Source organism: Anolis sagrei, chromosome 1, assembly GCF_037176765.1.
Source record: "Anolis sagrei isolate rAnoSag1 chromosome 1, rAnoSag1.mat, whole genome shotgun sequence".
Classification (NCBI taxonomy): Eukaryota; Metazoa; Chordata; class Lepidosauria; order Squamata; family Dactyloidae; genus Anolis; species Anolis sagrei.
In genome coordinates, this window is record NC_090021.1 from 167,590,323 (window position 1) to 167,615,052 (window position 24,730).

The 24,730-nt window shown below is 46.2% G+C and overlaps 1 protein-coding gene across 3 annotated transcripts in view; it reads left to right on the plus strand.

Moving 5' to 3' along the window:
- Positions 1-24,730, plus strand: part of NRP2 (neuropilin 2) — a 386,206-nt gene that overhangs the window by 73,041 nt on the left and 288,435 nt on the right. For 2 of the 3 annotated variants that reach the window (XM_060782906.2, XM_060782908.2), the window contains exon 2: positions 10,627-10,718. In XM_060782906.2, coding sequence (XP_060638889.2) covers positions 10,627-10,718 — 92 coding nt within the window. Of the gene's footprint in view, positions 1-10,626; positions 10,719-16,298; positions 16,802-24,730 lie in introns of those variants that run through there. The other variant, XM_060782914.2, reaches the window with a different exon arrangement.

Genomic DNA, 24,730 nt, shown 5'->3' on the forward strand with positions numbered 1-24,730 from the left:
AACAGGAAATAAGGGAAAGTGAGATGTTGGGAGAGGATATCCTTTCCCTCAAGACAGAAATAGAAAATAATGTTGGGGAAATAGGTTCCATATTTGAAGAAGCATAGGCTTCTCTTCCCCAGTGAAAGGAAATTCCATCCCATGCAAACTTCAGCCAGCACTTCATCTGTGAAATTCTTCCAGCCAAATTTAATACAGATGGTGAAGTAAACAAACTATTAGAGTAATTGAATTACAGATTGTCCCATTTTCCAGTGAGGTTTTATGGATGTTTTTTTTTTCATGTAACACAAACAGATCTGCCTTCTTTATCCTCTATAAGTGGAGTTGCTGTTGAAGTCACTGGACATTCAGATGAAACATAGTTTCTTCGGGTGCTTCTGACCAAACCACCAATTCCAGGATTCCATAGGAGGCAGCTATGGCAGTTGAAGTGGAATCAACACACTATAATTGTCTAGTGTGAAAGGATGCCTCAACAGCTGGTTGCAATTCAATACTGGAGGTGTGTAATTTCCAAGTGACTCTTTCCTGGAAACAGTTGAGAGATATGCTTCTGAACTGTTAATAGATTAAAGGCAAATCTTGATTCTATGTCTTAGGAGGAGGAGATCGCTTCCACTCCATAGTAAATGATGTCCTATAACCCCAGCTGTTCTTCTCACGTCACTCCCATGGGAGACTTACTATAGGAATTATATTCCAGAGAATTTAAATGTTCATCTTTTGAAGAGAAATATTTATATTCTAATGGCTGTGGGGAAAGACATTAGTGAAGGGTGTGCATGTGTGTATTTGTGTGTGTGTTATCAATCCTAACAAGAGAGGGGCGGGAGATACACTGTAAACATTGACATTTTTCTGGATAAAGCTTATTGTCTCACTGCCTTCTTTAAAAATTGTCATTTTCCTGATTTGGTTTAAGGCAAACTGTAAATCTCCAGATACTTTGGACTGCAACTTCTATCATCCCCTACCATTGATTATGCTGGCTATGGAAGTTGGAATACTAACAAAGTTTGGGGAACAACTTTTTGGCATTGCAACAGGAAGCAAAACACATTAACTGGAATCCTGTACATCAGTGTTTCTCAACCTGTGGGTCCCCAGGTGTTACTCCCAGAAATCCCAGCCAGTTTACCAGCTGTTAGGATTTCTGGGAGATGAAGGCCAAAACATCTGGGGACCCACAGGATGAGAACCACTGCTGTACATCTACATATGAAACTATGTTAAAAACTACCATTCAACACACATGATTTAATATTGAGCAGTAACACCCCTCCACTAAGGCTATCCTTTGGTGGATGGAATGGGAGTAGAGAAGCACCTGGCTATGTTGCTGTAGCCAGATGTGAAGTGATTACATCTTCTGCTGAGGTCTCAGTGCATTATGTAATCAGGTTGTTGTAAGTAGTGAGGATGAGGATGCTTGCCATAGATGCAGGCGAAATGTCAGGAGAGAATGCTTCTAGACCATGGCCATATAGCCCAAAAAAACCTACAACAACCCAGTAATTCCGGCCATGAAAGCTTTCGACAATACATTATGTAATCATTTTACTCTGATTATGGAGACATAGCTCCCACTTCTGCAATCTCAGCCATTGAATGATCCCAAGTGAGAGCTGCAATAGTTCACTGGTGCATTTGGCCATTGCAGAGGGAGGAAGACCCCCCCCCCCCCCCAGCAACCCAATAGTAAGTCTGGGGGTGTTGAATTGCTATTTTTTAACATAGTCTCCTGTATAGAGGTATAGGATTCCAATCAATGAGTGTTTCACACTGGGAAGTTTCCTGTTGAGTTGTTTCAGTACAGAGAGGGCAAAATGCTGCTCTTCAAGCTTCGTTAGCATTATCCACATCAACCAAAAAAAGACATAAGGTGCCATAAAGTGGCTTTAACATCTGAATATGCCACTAGTGGGCTACCAGATGTTCCATTTAAAGGAAGAAATGCCCTGTGTTGTGACTATTTAACTGTGATCATACAGTGGCAGCTGTGCATCCGTAACCATTGATTTATTTTGCCTTACCAGAGTAGTAAACTATGGGAATCTGCTTAGAACAGGGCTGGGGAGTCTTTTCCTCTTCCTGTTTAGGGATGTATTTCATTCAAAGTTCTCCATTAAGATAGGATACTGGTGGTGAGAAGGGGTTGAAGTGCATGGTCAATAGAAGCAGGAACCAAAAGAACTGGGACTCACTTTCTGCCGCTTCTTTTTTTTTTGGTCAAAATTTTCAGCCAAACAGTAACAGAGGATTTGCCTACATTTGATGAAGTTCTCCATAGTTTCCTAGGCCAGCTCCTCACAGAGCAAGCTTACTGAATATTTATTTATTTATTTATAGTATTTATATTCCGCCCTTCTCACCCAGCAGGGAACTCAGGGTGGATCACAATGCACATATTCATGGCAAACATTCAATGCCATAGACACACAACCTATATAGACAGACACATAGAGACTAGGCCTGTTTGATCAAGAAAAAAATTGTTTCTAAATTCGATTCTTAATTGGGGTGTTTTTTTGTTTCGATATTTAAAATATTTACAAAACTTTCAAAAAAATGTTTTGTTATTTACGAATTTTCGTAAATATTTACAAAACATTTTAGAAACAATTTTTTTCTTGATCAAACAGGCCTATGTAGGGCAAATAGACATAATGTTTGTGTGCTGGGGAGGGACTGGGCTGGCATGGCTGCAAATCCTGTTTCTTGCCATGGGAAAGGCAAATTGCTTCTGCTGCAGTGGCCCATCCAAGGCCCAGAGAAGAGGCCTGCCTTCCTGGCTCTCTCCCTGCGAGGCCCGGCCAGCCTTGCTTCCCCTCCCATTTGCGCCAAGCCCTTCCCTGCTGGGTAGAGGGGCCCCTCCTCACCTTCTCCTTCTTCAGCTTGTAGGGCATCCCGGACCGTGAAGGGCTGCCTGTGGCCCCGCGCTCGGCCTTTCTCTTGTCTCTCGCCCGCTTCTCCTCCTCCTCCTCGCCGCCGCCTCCCTCCTCCTCTTCCTCCCAGCTGTGTTGCAGGAAGTGCCGGCACTTCCTGCAACACAGGTGGGAGGAGGAGGAGGAGGAGGAAGAGGGCGCAGGAGCGCGCGCGCGCGATCCGATCCGCTCCGGCTGCTGCGCCCTCCTCCTCCTCCTCCTCCCCCCCCCCCCCGCACTTCCTGCAACACAGGTGGGAGGAAGAGGAGGAGGAGGAGGAGGGCGCAGCAGCCGGAGCGGATCGGATCGCGCGCGCGCTCCTGCGCCCTCTTCCTCCTCCTCCTCCTCCTCCCACCTGTGTTGCAGGAAGTGCGGGGAGGAGGAGGAGGAGGAAGAGGGCGCAGGAGCGCGCGCGCGATCCGATCCGCTCCGGCTGCTGCGCCCTCCTCCTCCTCCTCCCCCCCGCACTTCCTGCAACACAGGTGGGAGGAAGAGGAGGAGGAGGAGGAGGGCGCAGCAGCCGGAGCGGATCGGATCGCGCGCAGCGCTCCTGCGCCCTCTTCCTCCTCCTCCTCCTCCTCCCACCTGTGTTGCAGGAAGTGCGGGGAGGAGGAGGAGGAGGAAGAGGGCGCAGGAGCGCGCGCGCGATCCGATCCGCTCCGGCTGCTGCGCCCTCCTCCTCCTCCTCCTCCCCCCCGCACTTCCTGCAACACAGCTGGGAGGAAGAGGAGGAGGAGGAGGAGGGCGCAGCAGCCGGAGCCGATTGGATGGCGTGCGCGCTCCTGCGCCCTCCTCCTCCTCGCGCCGCCCCTTCGCCCCGCCCGCCCCATTTACTGCTGGGGCACCAGCACTGCAGCACAGCAGCCTCCATCCCATTAACGAGCGGAGCTTCAGCTCGTAAAAAAAATGGGGCTGCTGCTTCGATATTTTCAAACCCTTCCGGGTTTGAAAATATGTTTTGATATCGCTTCGGATATGCAAAAAATAACGATTTAAATACGAAATAACTAATTAACGAAACGAAACTGACAGGCCTAATAGAGACTATTTAATTTTTCCAGCTTCATGAGGGTATTATTGAATTCCAGCCATCGGGGAGCTGTCACTTCACCATCCACTTGTGACACTGATGGAGTACTTCCTCATTCTTTTGCACACTGCTGGAGATTTTTATGGCTTTGTAAATTAGTTAAATTGGCCTCCCTGCATAAGCAGTACCTGAATTTCCTACTTGACAGATGCAACTGCATTTCGGGCTGCAAAGGTTGTCAGCAAGCTAGACAAATGGTCAGGAACTTACTCCGACCCGGGCTGGCTTTGAACTCACGACCTTTCGATCAGTAGTGATTTTAATGTAGCTGATTCCCAACCAGCTGTGCCACATCCGGTAATATGGTAACATCAAGCTTGGCTACAGATATTTATAGGAGCTGCGGTGGTGCAATGGGTTAAACCTGTGTGCTGGCTGAACCGCTGATCTGAAGGTCGGTGGTTCGAATCTGCAAGACAGGGTGAGCTCCCATCTGTCAGCTCCAGCTTCTCATGCAGGGACATGAGAGAAGCCTCCCATAGGATGGTAGCATATCTGGGCATCCCCCGGGCAATGTCTTTGCAGAGGCTGGATGGCCATCTGTCAGGGGTGATTTAAATGCAATATTCCTGCTTCTTGGCAGGGGGTTGGACTGGATGGCCCATCAAATCAACTCTTTGATTCTATGATTCTGTGATTCTGCAGACAGCCAATTCTCTCACACCAGAAGTAACTTGCAATTTCTCAAGTCGTTTCAGACACGATTTAAATAACTGATGTTTTTACTAAGATTGTGGCCTATATTTGCAAATGGATATTGCTTGAGTTGAATGTTCAGTGTACAAGAGAATTGCTCCTGTTCCAGTTTCTTAATGTTTATTTTGCCAGTTTACTGGACATTCTTGGGGATTATTCTCCAGGCTCATTCCTTGCTTGTTCCTACGTTCCCTTTTGAAAACAAAACCCCCAGTTTTTTTTCCTGGCTGAATCAAATTTAGAGTTGAGTGCATCAATATGTAACACACAAGCAACTATGTTATGGTTCCCAAGAGCTATTTATGTACTTTCAAGCTCATGCTTGACTAGTTTGATAGTAGTCTAGCCATAAGCTAGCCATTAAAAAAGTCACACATTTTCATATTGAAAATTCAGCGAATAAAGGACTTGATTGCAGTCCCATTTTCATCAATGGGGATATTTTAACAAAATGCGAGGGATGACAGATGAGATAGACCCAAACTGAAGTGTCTGTAAGAATCACAGAGAAAACAACAACCGACCAAGGTAAAAATTACCATGTTTTCACAAAATGGGTCCAAGGAATCCCTTGACTTTCAACAGGAGATGAAGCACATGTGTCTGCGTGAGAGCGATAGACTTCGTTTTTGTTAATATGATGGATCGCAGCAATATACAGATTTTATTACTATGAAGCAGCCAACAAAATTTACAACCTTTCTTCATCAATCCATGCAAAGACCCACAACTTTATTGCAGCACAGCACATATATTGTATTTGTGAAATAACTTTTTGTGTCTTTGAAAACATTTCATTATATGTGGGTGTTGGATGTGAGATGTTGTTGTTGGTTTGGTTGAGAAGGGTGGGTAAAATGCTGTAAATAAATTTAAAAAAAATAAGTATACCACGAGGAAACACAAATGAGATAAAACTCCCAGGGCCATATCAGAATCTAGATGTCTTGGTCTCAGGACCCTTCCATACAGCCTTATAACCCAGAATACGAAGACTTTGAACTGGGTTATCTGTGTCCACACTGCCATACATTCCAGTTCAAAGCAGATGATGTGGGGTTTTATTCAGCTGTGTGGAAGGAGCCTCAGACTCCTTGACATTTAATATTTGAAACTTAAACATTGTGTGTGAACTCTTCTAAAATCTAAAATTATATTTAAATCGGTTAGTGGCCAAGATACACCTCCGTAAACAAACGCCTCCTTGGTGTTCTGACCAAGGACAACATTGTAACTCTGATTATATATTTTGAAAACCCTCTTTTAAGACATCTGTCACAGACTTTGGAAAATTACAAGAAGCTTTTTTTCTTTATTTCTTTTTATAAAGAAATGAGCAGGTGTCATTTGTCATGGAGACAAAAATAAGAATTATCAGATGGTTTACAAAAATACTTCTGCAAAGAACTCCACTAAAAATGAACCCAATGTACTTGGATCTGTAAAAGCCCTAATGAGGCAATGCTAAACTTGGAATTCAAGAACAGCTGAACTGAACTGGGATGAATATAGCTCTATGGTTTTTGTTTTTCTCCTTTGTAAATGGTTTTTGTGTATTATTATACACTGTTATTGTTCATCTCTTTTATAGACTAGGGAAAGGGACTGGGAACAAACAGACCTAGGGCCCTTCCAGACAGGCCCTATATCCCAGGATCTGATCCCAGGTTTTCTATTTATCCCAGACTAGCTGTCCCCTGCCACGTGTTGCTGTGGCCCACATGGGAGTTCTGTGTGGGAGGTTTGGCCCAATTCTATCATTGGTGGGGTTCAGAATGCTCTGTGATTGCAGGTGAACTATGAATCCCAGCAACTACAACTCCCAAATGTCAAGATTCTATTTTCCCCAAACTCCACCAGTGTTCCCATTTGGGCATATTGAGTATTAATGTAGAGTTTGGTCCAGATCCATCATTGTTTGAGTCCACAGTGCTCTCAGGATGTAGGTGAACTACAACTCCAAAACCAAAGGACACTGCCGACCAAACCCTTCCAGTATTTTCTGTTGGTCATGGGAGAACTGTATGCCAAGTTTGGTTCAATTCCATCGTTGGTGGGGTTCAGAATTCTCTTTGATTGTAGGTGAACTATAAATCCCAGCAACTACAACTCCCAAATGACAAAATCAAATTTTTTGAGTGAAGGACATACATTGGGTTGTTAGGTGTCTTGTGTCCAAATTTGGTGTCAATTTGTCCAGTGGTTTTTGAGTTCTGTTAATCCCACAAACGAACATTACATTTTTATTTTACATTTTTATTTATTTTACATTTTTATTTATATAGATTATCTGGCAGTGCGGACTCATATAATCCAGTTTAAACTTGGAATCAGATCCTGGGATATAGGGCCTGTCTGGAAGGGCCCTAACAGAAGACTAGATTGCTTAAACCAGAGAGTGGGTTTATGACTCAAGCAGAGTTTGAACTGGGAATCTTGAAGCTTGGATATGACTACTACTCTTCAAAGCAAAAGCCAGTGTGTATGTAGGATATAAGAAACTATGGTATACAAAGTGAGCAAAACTAAGTGTGGGCAACTATGCAGGGCTAGAGGACTGCATTAACTCTCCAGGAGACCTTGGTGAGATACATCAAAAACACACACATTTTTTGTTCCCAAATGGCCTCTAAGGGGCATAGGGAACACTTTCAACATTAGATGAATGTATGTTTCCATGACAATTGCTTTTTTCTAAAACACTTCCCTTATGCTGACTTCCCTTTGCATTACTTGTCCTCTGTATTATTTGCTTCTAGGGAGTGTAAGACCTAATGTTTGTATCAGAAATGGGGAACATGTGGCTCTCCTGTTGCTGTTGGGCTTCAGCTCCAATCGTTCCTTATCATAGGGGGTGATGAGAGCTGCAATCCAACAATATCTGGAGGACAACATGTTGTCCATTCCTAAAGAGCAAGAGCCCATTCTACTTGTTATTGTCAACAAAGCTCATTCGTCCTATCCAACTTTTCAAATTTGGCAGGAACAGTTCCATTTAATCCCCACTTTTCAGCGGTTTCCCTTCTATGTCTTGAGCTTGCCCAGTTTATGCAAACTATACACAATGTATAAATGTCTACTCAACTAACTTAGCTGGAGAAGAGGAGAGAAGGGGTCAGAATCTTGCTTTTCCCAGGAGGCTCAGTCAGAGGCAAACCATTGCAGCCTTCCACAGCTTGTCTGTTTTCCTTCATTATTAACCTTTGTCATCTTGACCAATTCAGTGTTACTTGGCCACATGTGTCCAGTTTTCATCTGTTGGAAGGTATCCTCATTACAAACTCTGGCCTATATGAAATGGAAAGAGAAAGGAAGAAGGGGACCTCGGGATTTAACTGATCAGCCATGAGATGGGAATGAGGAAGTGAGCTGCAGAAGCTTAGCTATTGCACGATCATTTACTCTGGGCTAATGTACCAACAGGACATAAACCCACTGCCCTGGCCTATATTTACATGTGCTTATATTTAATAAGAATTTTCCCTACTAGGTTCTGATTTTGCACAGCTAGGGAGGCCGCTGCCGCCGCCGCTGCCACCACCACCACCACCACAACAACAATAATAATGGAAAAGATGACACAATATGAGGATTTAAAGATTGAACTGCAAAGACTGTGGCACAACCCAGTAAAGATGGTCCCAGTGGTGATCAGCACACTGAGTGCAGTACCTAAAGACCTTGGCCTACACTTAAATACAATCGGCGCTGACAAGATTACCATCTGCCAGCTGCAAAAGGCCACCTTACTGGGATCTGCACGCATTATTCGCCGATACATCACACAGTCCTAGACACTTGGGAAGCATCCGACGTGTGATCCAACAGCCAGCAGAGTGTCTGCTGTGGACTCATCTTGTGGTGTTTCAAATAATAATAATAATAATAATAATAATAATAATAATAATAATAATGATGCACACATCATTCGAAAATACATCACACAGCCCTAGATGCTTGGGAAGTGTTCAACCTGTGATTTGTGATACGAAATCCAGCATATTGATCTCGTTTGCTGTGACATACTATGGTTTTGTGTCAGAAAACAATAATAATAATAATAATAATAATAATAATGTATTGCAGTATAATTTATATCTCACCACCATCTCACAAAAAGGGAGTCAGGGCAGCTTACAGAACAGCACGTAATATTGCCATAAAAACACATAAAATATATCAACATTTGTAACAATAACAATATCAATGAACACAAGGTCTCTGTAGAACTGTTTGAACCAGTTGCAGTGTATGCGTGTATTTTTTTGGAAACTTTTTAAAGTCCTAAGGCTGTCAATGAAGTTATAAATGTACAAGAACACTTGAGTTTTCCGATCCACATTTTAAAGGAAACCAGTCTTGTATGTATTTTCTGAATTAGCTGGGAATGCACTTTCCACTTGGAGTTCGATGTCATCTATATGCAGATGATGTTCAATACTATCACTCTTTCCCCCCTGCTACTAGGGAGGCTGTTCAGGTCCTGGAGTGGTGCTTGGCAGCTGTGACAGTCTGGATGAAAGCGAACAAATTGAAACTGAATCCAGAATCCTGTTGGTCAGTCGCAGGGTATAGGGTTAGAGTCTGTCCTGGATGGGGTTACACTTCCTCTGAAGGTGCAGGTTCGCAGCTAGGGAGTTCTCTTTGATTCATCATTGAGCCTGGAGCCCCAGATTTTGGTAGTGGCCAGGGGAGCTTTTGCACAACTAAAACTTGGCCACAAATCAGATTTGGCCACAGTGGTCAACACTCTGGTTACATCCCATATAGATTACTGCAACATGCTCTATGTGGGGTTGCCTTTGAAGTCTGTTTGGAAGCTCCAATTGGTCCAATGGGTGACAGCCAGGTTGCTCACCAAAGTGGTATACAGGGAGCATATAACCCCTCTGTTATGCCAGCAACACTGGCTGCCAGTCTGCTACTCAGTACAATTCAAAGTGCTGGCCCTAGCCTATAAAGCCCTAAATCAGTGTTTCTCAACCTTAGGTCCCCAGATGTTTTTGGCCTACAACTCCCAGAAATCTCAGCCAGTTTACCAGCTGTTAGGATTTCTGGGAGTTGAAGGCCAAAAACATCTGGGGACCCCAGGTTGAGAACCACTGCCCTAAATGGTTCTGGCCCAATTTACCTGTCCAAACGTATCTCCCCCTATGAACCACCTTGGAGATTAAGATCTTCTGGTGGGGCCCTGCTCTCAGTTCCACCTTCTTCACAAGTGCAACTGGTGGGGAGAGACAGGGCCTTCTCAGTGGTGGCCCCATGGTTGTGAAACTCCCTCCCTAGCAACATTAGATCAGGCCCCCTCCTTCCTAGTCTTCAGAAGGAGAGTAAAAACCTGGATCTGGGACCAGGCCTTTGGAGAAGCAGTGCAATAATATAATATACCGTATATTCCGGCATATAAGACGACTGGGCGTATAAGACGACCCCCAACTTTTCCAGTTAAAATATAGAGTTAAGACGACTCCCATGCATAAGACTACACCCGCGTATAAGATGACCCCTGACTTTTGAGAAGATTTTCTTGGGTTAAAAAGTAGTCTTATACGTCAGAATATACTGTATTTAGAATATGTGCAATGACTACGGAACAGCCTCAGACTACAATTTTTGGATGGCGAGATTTTAATATTGAATGTATTTTTAATATGTATTCATTTTAATCAAATGGATTTCAAGCTTAATGTTGTATGTGTTTAAGGCATTGAATGCTTGCCATATGTAAGCTGCCTTGAGTCCCCCTTGAGGTAGAGAAAGGCAGGGTATAAATAAATAAATAAAAACATGTTGAAAACATACCCAATTTTACACAGGAAACAATATTTTAACCATAACTATGCTTGAAATAATTTTAATGCATTTTAAGGTAAAATCCACACAGAAATGCATCAATCCTTTTATAAATTGCAGTTTGATGCACAGTGGAGAATGGATTTATGGATGGATGCTTGGAAAGCTAAGATCAACAAGAAACAGTCTCTTCCAGCCAGCTCCTCAACTTGGTAAGTACTTCTGAACCCTTTGGGGAACAATTATTGCCATAGTATCATGAAAACAGGGGTTTCTTCTGCTTCTTTGACCATTTTCTTCCTTCCTTTCCTTATAGTATCCTTTTATATTTTTGCACTGAGAACCAACCAAAACCTTTGGGAAGTATTAGTCACAATCCCCATCAGATGTTTATGTACAACACGCAACAGTAAATCAATGCCTGTCCTTATCACAATAACAAACAAGAACACTATTTTAATGATGTGGATCGTTAGCATTGAATGCTCCCTGGTTACCTTTCACTTGGGAGGGCAAAGGAGACGATCTAAACCACAGCAGGTGACCCCAAGCTATATGGGAGGTCACTTCTTCCCATATGTCCTTGCAAATCCATAGGGCAGTGCATCGTTTTCCTGAACACAGGCACACCACAACCTGTCCTTGTCCTTGCATAGTTGGAAGTAAATTCCAGTGAGAAGAAGGAGCTTACTCCCAAGTATGGGCATAATATATATCCTGCAACCATACTATTTTACTTGTAATTAAAGTCATTTTGCTAGCTATGGTGGTAAAAGTATAGATTTTGCCCTCCAGATGTTGCTAGACTGAAGCTCTCAGCATTCCTTGTCCCTCGCTATACTGGAATAAGACTGTGGGCTCTTGACTCCCATTCCTGGTCTGTGGATGCAAGGATGTTTATCTTTCGACCTTTCCTATGCCCTAAATGGCTGGCACCAGGCAAAAAGATGACACAAAGATATCTTACCATCTGCCAAAACCACTTTGTGAAGTTTTTCAGTAGTGTGCAACTTCACAGGCACACACCAATTGCTCACACACCCCATTTTGCTGTGACAGAGGCAGGAAAAGTCTGGCCTGAGACCTACATGCTGCCCTAACCCCTCTTTTGTGTCTTCGAACAGCCCATTGAAAGCCTTGTGTATCTATGTGTGTCTGTGTGTACATATAGAAAAGAAAGGGGGTGACTTACAAAGCTCAGTTCTCATTGTGTTGTTGAAGTCTTTCATGCCCGGAATCACTGGGTTGTTGTGTGTTTTTCGGGCTGTATGGCCATGTTCCAGTAGCATTCTCTCCTGACATTTCACCTGCATCAGTGGCAAGCATACTCAGGTTTGTTCAGAGGTCTGTTGGAAATGAGGCAAGTTGAGTGTATATACAGGGTGAGGCAGCATAACTTCCTTTTTTCAAAACTTAATAAAACCCATTGTATGAATCAGAATTTTATAATGCAGGCGCATACCTAAAGTTTTGTTTTATGTAGTTTTGAAGATCAGATTAGGTAGGTGACGTCCCCCATTCTCCATTTTCCATACATTGAGTAAACCAATTTCTGACGTTTGACTCTTGCCAGCGTAGCAGGCATTATGTTGGCAATTTCTTCCTGGATGATGGTCTTCAAATTTTGTAGGGTCCTTGGATGGTTCACATAAACACGGGATTTCAAAAAACCCCATAGAAAAAAATCACAAGGGACCAAATCTGAAGAGTGGGCCGGCCACTCCAAATCCACTCGAAAAGTAGGCCTCATCGGCAAAAGCACACTCCTCACTGTTCCAACGCATGAACTGTGCCAGGACAAAACGCTATACTCCCGCCTCTCGAATGAGACCACTAGAGCTCCGCTACATCTTCATCTGACTGAATGTTTAAAAAAGGAAGTTATGCTGCCTCACCCTGTATATCTGCATGTTTGTGTGTGCGCGTGTGTATCCACAGATATATATACACTCCATGTTCCTCATTTCCAGCAGACCCCTGAACAAATATCTGAGGATGCTTGCCACAGATAGTGGTGAAATATCAGGAAAGAATGCTAGTGGATCATAGTCCTATAGCTAGAAGAACTCAAAACAACCCAGTCAGTTTTCATTCTTGGAGGACACTAGATTAGACAATTACTTCCAAGGTCCCAGGGGTGGAAAAATACCCTTCTCCACAAATAACTGGGAGTGATTTATGGCCAATTTTGACAGGATACAGCTTCAAAGGAAAGCAAAAGCCACTCCCCCTCTCAACAGATCTTGGCAAGTAAACCCCATGATATTATACCCCCAAGGGTAGGAAACTACTTGAAGGCAGACAACAGCAAAAGTATGTCTGTATTGAATTCCCACCCATTAGTGTCACATGCAAATAACTTCATATGTACAGCTCATGTCCCCGTCATCTTATAATCTGCTTTTACCAAGAGTGAAACTGGATTGCTGTGAGTTTTCTGGGATGTATGGCCATATTCCAGAAGCATTCTCTTCTGATGTTTTGCCCTCATCTATGGCAGGCATCCTCAGAGGTTGTGAGGTCTGTTGGAAACTAGGACAATTGGGTTTCTATATCTGTGGAATGTCCAGGGTAGGAGAAAGAACTCTTGTCTGCTTGAGGCAAGTGTGAATGTTGCAACTGGCCACCTTGATTAGCGTTGAATGGCCTTGCAGCTTCAAAATCTGCCTGCTTCCTGCCTGGGGATCCTTTGTTGGGAGGTAGAATAATAGAATCCTAGAGTTGGAGGAGACCTCATGGGCCATCCAGTCCAACCCCCTGCCAAGAAGCAGGAATATTGCATTCAAAGCACCCCTGACAGATGGCCATCCAGGCTCTGTTTAAAAGCCTCCAAAGAAGGAGCCTCCACCACACTCCGGGGCAGAGAGTTCCACTGCTGAACAGCTCTCACAGTCAGGAAGTTCTTTCTAATGTTCAGGTGGACTCACCTTTCCATCTGATGTCGGGGACTGCTTGGCCTCATGTTAGCCACCTCGAGTCCCCATTGGGGAGATGGTGGTGGGGTTTATTATTATTATTGGCTGAAAGTTGGATGTTTGTAACTCAGGGGCTGTCTGTATTCCCAATCAAGGGTTGGGACACTTGGTTGTAAGTTGGATGTTTGTAAGTCGGGGACTCCTTTGTGAGTCGGGGACTACTTCTCCTCATGTTAGCTGCCCCGAGTCCCCATTGGGGAGATGATAGCAGGGTACAAATAAAGTTTATTATTATTATTGGCTGTAAGTTGGATGTTTGTGAGTCAGGGACTACTTGGCCTCATGTTACCCACCCCGAGTCCCCATTGGGGAGATGGTGGTGGGGTATAAATAAAGATTATTATTATTATTATTATTATTATTATTATTATTAGCTGTAAGTTGGATGTATTGTCGAAGGCTTTCATGGCTGAAATCACTCAGTTCTTGTTGGTTTTTTCGGGCTATATGGCCATGTTCTAGAGGCATTTCTCCTGATGTTTCGCCTGCATCTGTGGCAAGCATCCTCAGAGGTGAGGTCTGTTGGAACTGGGAAAAAGGGTTTATATATCTGTGGAATGACCAGGTGAGATAAAGGACTTTTGTCAGTTGGGCTAGGTGTGAATATTTCAACTGACCACCTTGATTAGCATACAATGGGCTGACTGTGCCTGGAGCAAACTCTTCTTGAAAGGTAATTAGATGTCCCTGCCTGTTTCCTCTCTGCTGTTTTTGCTGTTGCAATTTTAGAATTTTTTAATACTGGTAGCCAGATTTTGTTCATTTTCATGGTTTCCTCCTTTCTGTTGAAATTGTCCACATGCTTGTGGATTTCAATGGCTTCTCTGTGTAGTCTGACATGGTGGTTGTTGGAGTGGTCCAGCATTTCTGTGTTCTCAAATAAAATGCTGTGTCCAGGTTGGTTCATCAGGTGCTCTACTATGGCTGACTTCTCTGGTTTGCAGTGCCTTTCATGTTCCTTGATTCGTGTTTGGGCAATGCTGAGTTTGGTGGTCCCTATGTAGACTTGTCCACAGCTGCATGGTACATGATAAACTCCTGCAGTAGTGAGAGGATCCGTCTTGTCCTTTGCTGAACGTAACATTTGTTGGATTTTCTTGGTGGGTCTGTAGATAGTTTGTATGTTGTGTTTCCTCATCAGCTTCCCTATGCGGTCAGTGGTTCCCTTGATGTATGGCAGGAACACTTTTCCTCTGGGTGGATCTTCATCTTTACTCTCATGGCTTGTTCTTGGTCTTGCAGCTCTTCTGATGTCTGATATATAAACCCATTGTCCTAATTCCAACAGACCTCACTACCTCTGAGGATGCTTGCCATAGATACATCCCGGTTGGATTACTGCAACGCACTCTACGTGGGGTTGCCTTTGAAGACTGCTCGGAAACTTCAACTAGTCCAGCGAGAAGCAGCCAGATTGCTCACCGGAGCGGCGTACAGGGAGCATACCACCCCCCTGTTGCGTCAGCTCCACTGGTTGCCGATCCAATTCCGAGCACAATTCAAAGTGCTGGTTTTGACCTACAAAACCCTATATGGTTCCGGCCCAGTGTATTTGTCCGAACGGATCTCCCTCTACATCCCATCTCAAAGTTTAAGATCTTCTGGGGAGGCCCTGCTCTCGACCCCGCCACTGTCACAAGTGAGGTTGGCGGGGACGAGGAGCAGGGCCTTCTCAGTGGTGGCACCCCGCCTGTGGAACTCACTCCCCGGGGAGATTAGATTGGAAAAAACTGAAGACATGGGTGTGGGACCAAGCCTTTGGTCATTCTGACAACTAACTTAAGGATCTGACGATAGACAAGGACAAATGGAATGGAATGGATATATGGACTCTGAACCCTGAGCATGAGATTGTTTTATTTATTTATGAGATTGTTTTATTATTTTATTATGCATTGATGTTTTAACTGTTGAACTGTTTGTATTTTGTATTGCTTGTCAATTGATTTGGGCATCTAATTGTGCCTCCTCTGTAAGCCGCCCTGAGTCCCCCCCCCCCCCCCGGGGTGAGAAGGGCGGGGTATAAGTAAGTGAAATAAATACATAAATAAATAAATACAGGCTAAACGTCAGGAGAAATGCCTCTAGAACATGGCCCTATAGGCTGAAAAAACCCACAAGAACTTGGTTGTAAGTTGGATGTTTGTAACTCAGGGACTGTCTGTATTCCCTGTCAAGGGTTGGAACACTTGGCTGTAAGTTGCATGTTTGTAACTCGGGGACTACCTGTAGTTCCATGTGGATGGTTTGAGGTCTGTGGGCCTGAAGCTTCAATTTAGTCTTGCATTTTTGCAAGACTAAACCAGAAGGCAGTTCTAGAAAGCCTGCCATCTTCTAGCCCTGCGACCCTGCCACCTTTTCCCTTGCTTGACGACCCCAATTCCCTGACTGGTCTGACTGGCTTCGCCTTCTCCCAAGAGTGAGTGAAGGCCTGGCAAGTTTGCACTACAAAGCAAGGCATCCTTTGGCGGCGAGGCGCCTCCTGCCAGCCTTGCGAGTCTTGTTTGCGTCTCTCTCTTTCTCTTTGTGTGGGTGGCGTTGGGAGCTCGGGATGGTGTTTTACTTGAGGAGAAAGCTGTGAAGCAGGGGCGCCTCCCTCCCTCCTTTCTCCCCCCTCCCCCCTCCCAATTGAGATGTGTATGCGCGTGGACGATCTGCAGTAAGCTGTGTAGTGTACACACTCGCCTCTTCAGCAGCAGCAGCAGGCTTTGGGGCGAGGCTCTGGACTTGTTGCTCAGGCAGCCTTCCTCCCTCTCTCTCTCTCTAGCTTAGAAGGACTGGGTGCGAGTCCTGATCGAGGAGCGCGTCTCTCTTGTGTGTGTGTCTCTCTCTTTCTCCTCCCCCTCCCCGTGGCCCCTCCCTTGGTGGAAAGGCGGCAACCCAGAAGGGGCGGGCCCTGGGCGCGCGCGCGTGGATGTCACCGGAGAGCGCTGCCTTTTCTGCCTGACATCCGCACGCGGCTCGGCCCTGAAAAGGCGGCGCGCGAGCCCAGCGGCAGGCAAAGGCAAAGGCAGCGCGAGCCCTTCCCTCGCCATCCGGAAAGGCTTCTCCCCGGACTCGCTCACTTCGGGCTGCCTTTGGGTTGGGGTGTGAGTGTGTGTGTCACTCCCGGAGCGCGTCTTCATCAGCAGCTGAATCGGAGAAGGAGTTCTCTCCCCGGCTTGTCGGATCCAAGGCTTGGAAGGAAGGAAGGGAAGGGCTTTCCGCCGCCGAGGATCCCCTCTCTTTCCACCTCGCAATGGATACCTTCTTCGCCTTCCTTTGGGGATGCCTCCTCTGCTTCTTCTGGGCTGGATCCGGAGTCCGAGCGCAAGCCGCAGGTAAGGGTTGGCACGCTTCGGATCCCCCTCAGGCTGTCTCTCTTGATCTCCGCGTTTGGGAGACGGGCACAACTTTCAGCCTTGGCAAGGTCTCTCTCTTGGAAACTGGTGTGTGTCCGGATGGCACAGATGGAAGGCATCAAAGGTTGCCAAAGTGGAGGAAGAGGAAAAGGGATCGCCGTGCTGCTCCCGGGGGCTGTGCTCAGCCTTTTTGCAGAAACTAAGGCGTTCCACTAAATCGTTGACAGGCTTGGGAGGATTCACTTGGGAGAGGCGGAAAGGGGGTGCTTGGCCACTGGAGGTTGCCTCTAAAGTCAGCAAGGGGGGCTGTTCTGTTGGAGCTAGAGGGGGAAAAACTTTGCCTTTGCGAGGACGAGTCTTTGGGGGAAAAGGGAAACCCTTGGTGTCTCCCAAAATGGTGAGGGACGGAAGGGAAAGCCTTCGTTGGTCGTTGAGAAACTGCAAGTCGCTTCTGCTGTGAGAGAATTGGCCGTCTGCAAAGACGTTGCCCAGGGGATATTTTTGATGTTTTACCATCCTTGTAGGAGGCTTCTCTCATGTCCCCGCATGGGGAGCTGGAGCTGACAGAGGGAGCTCATCCGCGCGCTCTCCGGATTCGAACCTGCGACCCACTGCGCCACCGCGGGCTCCTGGGAAAGCCGCTGGGGCCGGTCCTCTGGCGCGGAGGCATCGCCCTCGATGGCACAATGGGTTTATCCCTTGTGCCGGCTGGACTGCTGACCGAAAGGTCCACGGTTCGAATCCCGGGAGTGAGCTGACACGAGAAAAAATATCGCCGGGGCTGCTGAGTTGAGGACGGATTGAGGATAGAAGGAAGGAAAACAAACGATAGCGTTGTTGTAGGTTTTTCGGGCTATATGGCCATGTTCTAGAAGCATTCTCTCCTGACGTTTCGCCTGCATTTATGGCAGGCACCCTCAGAGTTTGTGAGGTCTGTTGGAAACTAGGAAAATTGGGTTTATATATCTGTGGAATGTCCAGGGTAGGAGAAGCGAGGTCTGAGGATATGGCCATGTTCTAGAAGCATTCTCTCCTGATATTTTGCCTCTATCTATGGCAGGCACCTCAGAGATTGCGAGGTCTGAGGATATGGCCATATTCTAGAAGCATTCTCTCCTGACGTTTTGCCTGTATCTATGGCAGGCACCCTCAGAGGTTGTGAAGTCTGAGGATATGGCCATGTTCTTAGAAGCATTCTTTCGTGACGTTTTGCCTGCATCTGTGGCAGGCACCCTCAGAATTTGCGAGGTCTGAGGATATGGCCATGCTTTAGAAGCATTCTCTCCTGATGTTTCGCCTGCATCTATGGCAGGCACCCTCAGAGATTGCGAGGTCTGAGAATATGGCCATGTTCTTAGAAGCATTCTCTCCTGACGTTTCGCCTGCATCTATGGCAGGCACCCTCAGAGGTTGCGAGGTCTGAGGATATGGCCATGTTCTTAGAAGCATTCTTTCCTGATATTTCGCCTGAATCTACGTAAGAGGTTGCGAGGTCTGAGGATATGGCCATGTTCTTAGAAGCATTCTCTCCTGATATTTCGCCTGAATCTACGTAAGAGGTTGCGAGGTCTGAGGATATGGCCATGTTCTTAGAAGCATTCTCTCCTGACGTTTCGCCTGCATTTGTGGCAGGCAGCCTCAGAGGTTGTGAAGTCTGAGGATATGGCCATGTTCTTAGAAGCATTCTATCCTGACGTTTTGCCTGCATCTATAGCAGGCACCCTCAAAGGTTGAGTTCTGAGGATTTTTGCCATAGATGCAGGAGATTCGTAAGGAAACCTACAGCAACCGATTCCAGCCAAGAAAGCCTTCAACAATACAACAAACCGGCCAGGAGGAGACACGCTTTGGTTAAAAGGCAAAGCCTAGAAAGGGGGGGGTGCAGTGGATAATGGATCAGCTTGAAGCCCCACACTGTTCCATTGCCTGGAGCCTCCTCCCTCCGCAGGATCCCTCTTCCCACAAAAACCCTTGAGTTTCTCTCAACCCTATGGACTTCTTTGGGTCTCCACTGAATGCATTCACACTGTAGCACTTTGGCCCCTTCCACGCAGCTCTATAAAATCCCACTGCATTGAACTGGGATATGTGGCAGTGTGGACTCAGATAACCCAATTCAAAGCAGATATTGAGCTTTGATATTCTGGGTTAATATTTATTTATTTGAAACATTTATATTCTGCTCTTCATCCCTTGTAACCTAGCATGGTCCAACCCTACTTTGGCTGGAGAAGACCATTTTTTGTGTCAAACTGGTCTTGCTCTGCATTCATCCCCCAGTCTAGACGCCCACTCAGGCTTTGGCCAGCCTCATCCCTCTGGGTTGGGTTTCATCCCTGGACTGCACAATTATTTATTATTTATTTATTCACCCTATTTACACCCCAAGGGGGACTCAAGGCGGCTTACACAAGTCTCTTGTGTCATCAAGTCTCCAGACCTCAGTGAATAACTAGACTAGAGATAGGATTAGAGTGAGGGATTCCTCTCCTCTTGCATTCCTAGGGATGTTTACCAAAAGAGCTTTGTCTTTGTATTGTCGAAGGCTTTCATGGCTGGAATCACTGGGTTGTTGTAGGTTTCTCGGGCTATCTGGCCATGTTCCAGAAGCATTCTCACCTGACATTTTGCCTGCATATATGGCAGGCATCCTCAGAGGTTGTGAGGTCTGTTGGAAACTAGGCAAGTTTATATATCTATGGAATAATGTCCAGGGTGGGAGAAAGAACTCTTGCCCGCTTGAGGCAAGTGTGAATGTAGTAATTGGCCAGCTTGATTAGCATTGAATGGTCTTGCAGCTTCAATGCCTTACTTACTGAAGCGATCCCTTGTAGTCCGAGGATGATGGTGGATTAGCATTGAATAGCCTTGCAGCTTCAATGCCTGGCTGGTTGCTGTCTGGGGGAATCCTTTGTTGGGGGAGTTAGCTGGCCCTGATTGATTCCTGTTGGAATTCCCCTGTTTTCTGAGTGTTCTTTGTTTACTGTCTTGATTTTAGAGGGTTGTTTTTTTTAACAGTATTAGAAAAACTCACAACCTCTGAGGATGCTTGCCATAGATGCAGGCGAAACATCAGGAGAGAATGCTTCTAGATCATGGCCATATAGCCCGAAAAACCTACAACAACACAGGTTGTGAGGTCTCAACCTCTTGAGGATGCTTGCCATAGATACAGGCGAAACGTCAGGAGAGAATGTTTTTAGATCATGGCCATATAGCCCAAAAAACCTACAACAACACAGGTTGTGAGTCTCAACCACTTGAGGAGGCTTACCATAGATGCAGGCGAAGCGTCAGGAGAGAATGCTTCTAGAACATGGCCATATATCCCAAAAAACCTACAACAACACAGGTTGTGAGGTCTCAACCTCTTGAGGATGCTTGCCATAGATGCAGGCGAAGCGTCAGGAGAGAATGCTTCTAGAACATGGCCATATATCCCAAAAAACCTACAACAACACAGGTTGTGAGGTCTCAACCTCTTGAGGATGCTTGCCATAGATGCAGGCGAAGCGTCAGGAGAGAATGCTTCTAGAACATGGCCATATATCCCAAAAAACCTACAACAACACAGGTTGTGAGGTCTCAACCTCTTGAGGATGCTTGCCATAGATGCAGGCAAAGTGTCAGGAGAGAATGCTTCCAGAACATGGCCATATAGCCCGAAAAACCTACAACTACACAGGTTGTGAGGTCACAACCTCTGAGGATTCTTACCATAGATGCAGGTGAAGCGTCAGGAGAGAATGCTTCTAGAACATAGCTATAGAGCCCGAAAAACCTACAACAACCCAGCTTTGTCTTTACTCCTCCTGCTTTCCATTGCCTCCACGTCCCCCATCCAAGTCTTAACCAGGGCCGGCCCTGCTTAGCTTCCTTCCACAATCACATCGTTTTCCTTGGCTTTTGCAGCTAGATTAATTTTTTAAAAAGCGGGCTTGGGGCTGACTGCAAGATGAAGCATTTCCGCAATCATGTTGCCAGGATGTGTCTTTAAAAAAAAAAGAAAAAAAAAGGAGATCACGACTAAGCGGGACTCGAACCCGTGGCCGTGAGGAGAGGAGAGGAGAGACATGGATGAGCTAGGCGCGGCTACGAGTCCGGCGGCGGTTGCGGTCTTGAGAGAGAGAGAGCGCGAGCGCGAGCGCGCGACAGCGTAGGGTGTGCTACTGGCGGAGGGCGCCTTGCATTCAGTCGCCTTCCTTGAGCAGGGAAAGAAAGGCATCCCCGCTTCTCCTCTCCCGTTGTCCTCTCTGCCTGGCCAGCTCCCAGCAAACAGCAGCAGCCCCTTCTTCCCCTCCTCCCTCTCTCCTTTTTGGCAGGGGCCAGCCTTGCGGCATCGAGAGAGAGAGAGGCACCAACGCCTCAGCCTGCCAGTTCCCCTCCTTTGGCTTCGAGGCGCGCGAGAGACAGCCCCAAACGCCCGGGCTGCCGCCTCTCAAGTGTCTGAAAAAAGCGGGAAAGGCAGAGCACCCAAAACCACACTCAGGCTGAGGAGAATCTTTTCAAAGGGAGTGCGGCTTCTGGTTTGGGAAGCCTGGGCACCTGCAAAGCTCCCTTCAGGCAACCCCCAGCATTTCCTCACACGCTCTTAGATACCATTTCTTCATGCTTCAGAGAGTCCCTTCCTCTCTCCACACTACAGTCTATAGAGGGCAGGCAGTCCCCAAGTTAGGCTTTGTCGGTTCACTCTTCAGTCAAATTTGTTTGTAAGCCGGAGAGCAGGGGCTTTTGAAAGTGCAACACCAGACACACAAGAGCCCCCGGTGGCACAGTGGGTTAAACTCCTGTGCCAGTAGGACTGAAGACTGACAGGTCACAGGTTTGAATCCGGGGAGAGATGGATGAGCTCCCTCTACCAGCTCCAGCTCCTCATGCGGAGTGACCGACACCACTGTTCTCACTAACACTGAAGATTCCAAAAATTCTTTCCAATCTGTTCTGTAAGATATGAGAGAAGCCTCCCACAAGGATGATAAAACATCAGATCATCCGGGCATCCTCTGGGCAACGTCCTTGCAGATGGCCAATTCTCTCACACCAGAAGTGACTTGCAGTTTCTCAAGTCGCTCCTGACAGGACAACCCCCCCCCCCCAAAAAAAAACCAAAAAAAAAAAAAACCAGACACACACAAAAGGAAAGCAACACTCCAGTATATGGACTGCCTGATATATCTCAGGATCATCCCTTGCAAAAAGAAGGGCTATAGATGCCTGTGTAAATTACAACCAGTCTCCAAGTTAGGAACAAGATAGGCTCTGTTGGTTTGTTCTTAAGTTGAATTTGTTTGTAGGTCGGAACAGGGATGTTTAAAGGTATATCTCTAGCTCCATATCCAGATAGCTATATCTGTATATACCATAGGGAAGGGCGAGCACCCCTCTGGTGTTTGCTTTGCTGTCTGTGCCTCTGTTCAGAAGATTCCCCCTCACTTTCTGTCCCTTTGATAATTGGATTTTGGAAAAAATGGGCTTACTATGGAAAGAAGCTTCATTTGAGGTCTCTTACCCCCATGATAACTCTTCCAGGGGTGAATTTCCTTTCCAAGGGGTAGATCTCTCTCACTTCCTCTTGTCTCACCCCCATTCTTAACTAAGAATTGCTTGTAAGTTGGATGTTTGTAACTTGTGGACTGCCTGTAGATCGGTTGCATAGGAAGAGGACAGAGATCTATAGGCCTTGGGTGAAAGGGGTTTGAACCTTGGACTCCCATGAACAGGACATGAACCCCACTTTGGGCAGCAAGTGTCCACCTCAAACTTGGTGGGTTGTGTGGTTTCCAGGCTTAAGAATCTTAAAGCTGCATTGTTGATTCATGGCTGGAATCACTTGGGTGTTGTGTGGTTTCCGGGCTGTATGGCTGTGCTCTAGCAGCATTTTCTCCTGACATTTTGCCTGCATCTCCGGCTGGCATCTTTAGAAGATTGCTTTGAATAAATCTTGCCTAGAAGACCCTGTCATACATTACAGGGCAGAACTTATAAGGGGCAACAGTAAGGGCCACCATTGTGTTTTGGGTCAAGGAAAGAGAATGCATAGCCAATTGGGGAGACAGGGCAGAGAATGAAAAACAAACCCAGGCACTCCCAGTCCCTCCCAGGGCTGAGTGGCTGTGTCAAGCAGGAATATTCTGAGTGTCATAAAAGGAAATACATGATTAGTGATTGGATTTGTTGTGAATTACCTTTGTTCTTGTGGGATTTTCTGAAATAACTTTGTGGACTTTGCTACTCTTTCACCTTGAGTTGGGTGCATGTTTGTGCGTGTGGGTTGTGGGTACAACTTGTTGTTCCACCTCAGTCAGCAAAATGTCTTAGGCCAATCCTGCTCTTTTCTCCAGTTAGCCAAAGCGGTCTTATCTGTATGCCGGAAACAACTGGATGCTTTGTTTTTCTTTTTAAAAGAAGCAGACTGCCCGAGAACAGCTCCAGGGTCAGCTTTGGCTCCCAGGATAAGTGAGGTAGCTCCTTTCGTGCGGCTGTTCTGGCTCCTCCACTGCAGCTTTTCCCAGCCCCACTCCCTGCAGATTATTAGCCATCTGATCCGGTGGCATGGAGTCCCTCCAGAGGATACACCCCTCCCACCCCCTGTCCCCGGCCTGATGATTTAAGTGAGATCGGCAGGGAAATCAGAAACATGTGACTGAAGTAATGGAGGGGAAGGAGGGGACGAAAGAAGAGGGAGGGTGATGGATCTGGTAGTAAATGCAGACTTGTTCCCGAATTCCTGGCACCAGTGCAGCGCTGCAGAGGGACTGCTGCTGCTGTCATCATTTTGGAGACGGCTATAGCCCTGTGCTGATGGCAGCAGTAGATATATGTATAATGGCCCAACTTTTCCATGGCAGAGATGGAGTGGCGTGGCAATTTGGTCAGGTATTTGGCATAACTCTAAGATTCCAGAGAGGCTCAGCTCAGCCTTGCTGTGAGTCACAGGGAGGAAATGAAGCATTGAGCACTTTGTGACACCTCAGTTCTTCAGCCAGGTCCTTCCTGGAGACGGTCCCCAATGATGCCCTTCACATCATCCAAACTGTTCAGGGGGAAAGAATGTTACAATAGCAGAATTTGCAAAAGACTAAGGAATGATCCGGGGAAGAGGAATTTTAAAAATGGAAGGGGAGTAACTTTTCCTAATTTTGAAGCATATATGCATCAAGAAATGTTGTATGTTGGCATGACAATCACTTGTGGAAACAAACAGCTTCAGAATCTTAAAGCTGTATTGTCAAAAGCTTTCAGGGCTGGAATCACTGGAGTGTTTCTGGGCTGTGTGGTTATGTTCTAGCAGCATTTTCTCCCAGTGTTTTGCCTGCATCTGTTGCTGGCATCTTCAGAGGATTCTGTTCTAGAACACAGCCATACAGCCCAGAAACCACACAATACCTAATCTAGCTTTTATCAAGTAGGGCTATCCCAAGATACTTTGTAACCTGAAGCAAAGGGCTAAATGTCTCTCTTTCCCTCCAAGGGAGTTGGATCTTCCTCTACATCTAGTTTAGAGGGCAGCAAGAACAAGAGGGATTTCTTGGGAGGAATGGTTGTGGAGCTGCCGCTGCCCACTCCCCTTTATGCAGTTGCCTCCTCACTGTCTTAATGGTAGAGTTCGGCTGGGTCTGTTGTTAAGGCAGGTCTCGCTTCTGTGTACAACCCACATACGATGATGGCTGCAGAGAAATAGAGGTGCATTTTTGCTTAGATCCATGCTTTGCTGTTGTTTACAAGGAAATCTGTGTCACCAAATAGGAAAATGATGTTTCTGGGTCATGAGAACATAGCTCGGTTGGACTCCATGGAGCTATCTGAATTCTGCAAGAGCTTCCCTTCCACTAGCCCCATGCACCTGCTCTTGGTACACTGCCATGTGCGGGTGATTTCTGAATGAAAAGTGCTACCTTCCCAGCTGGG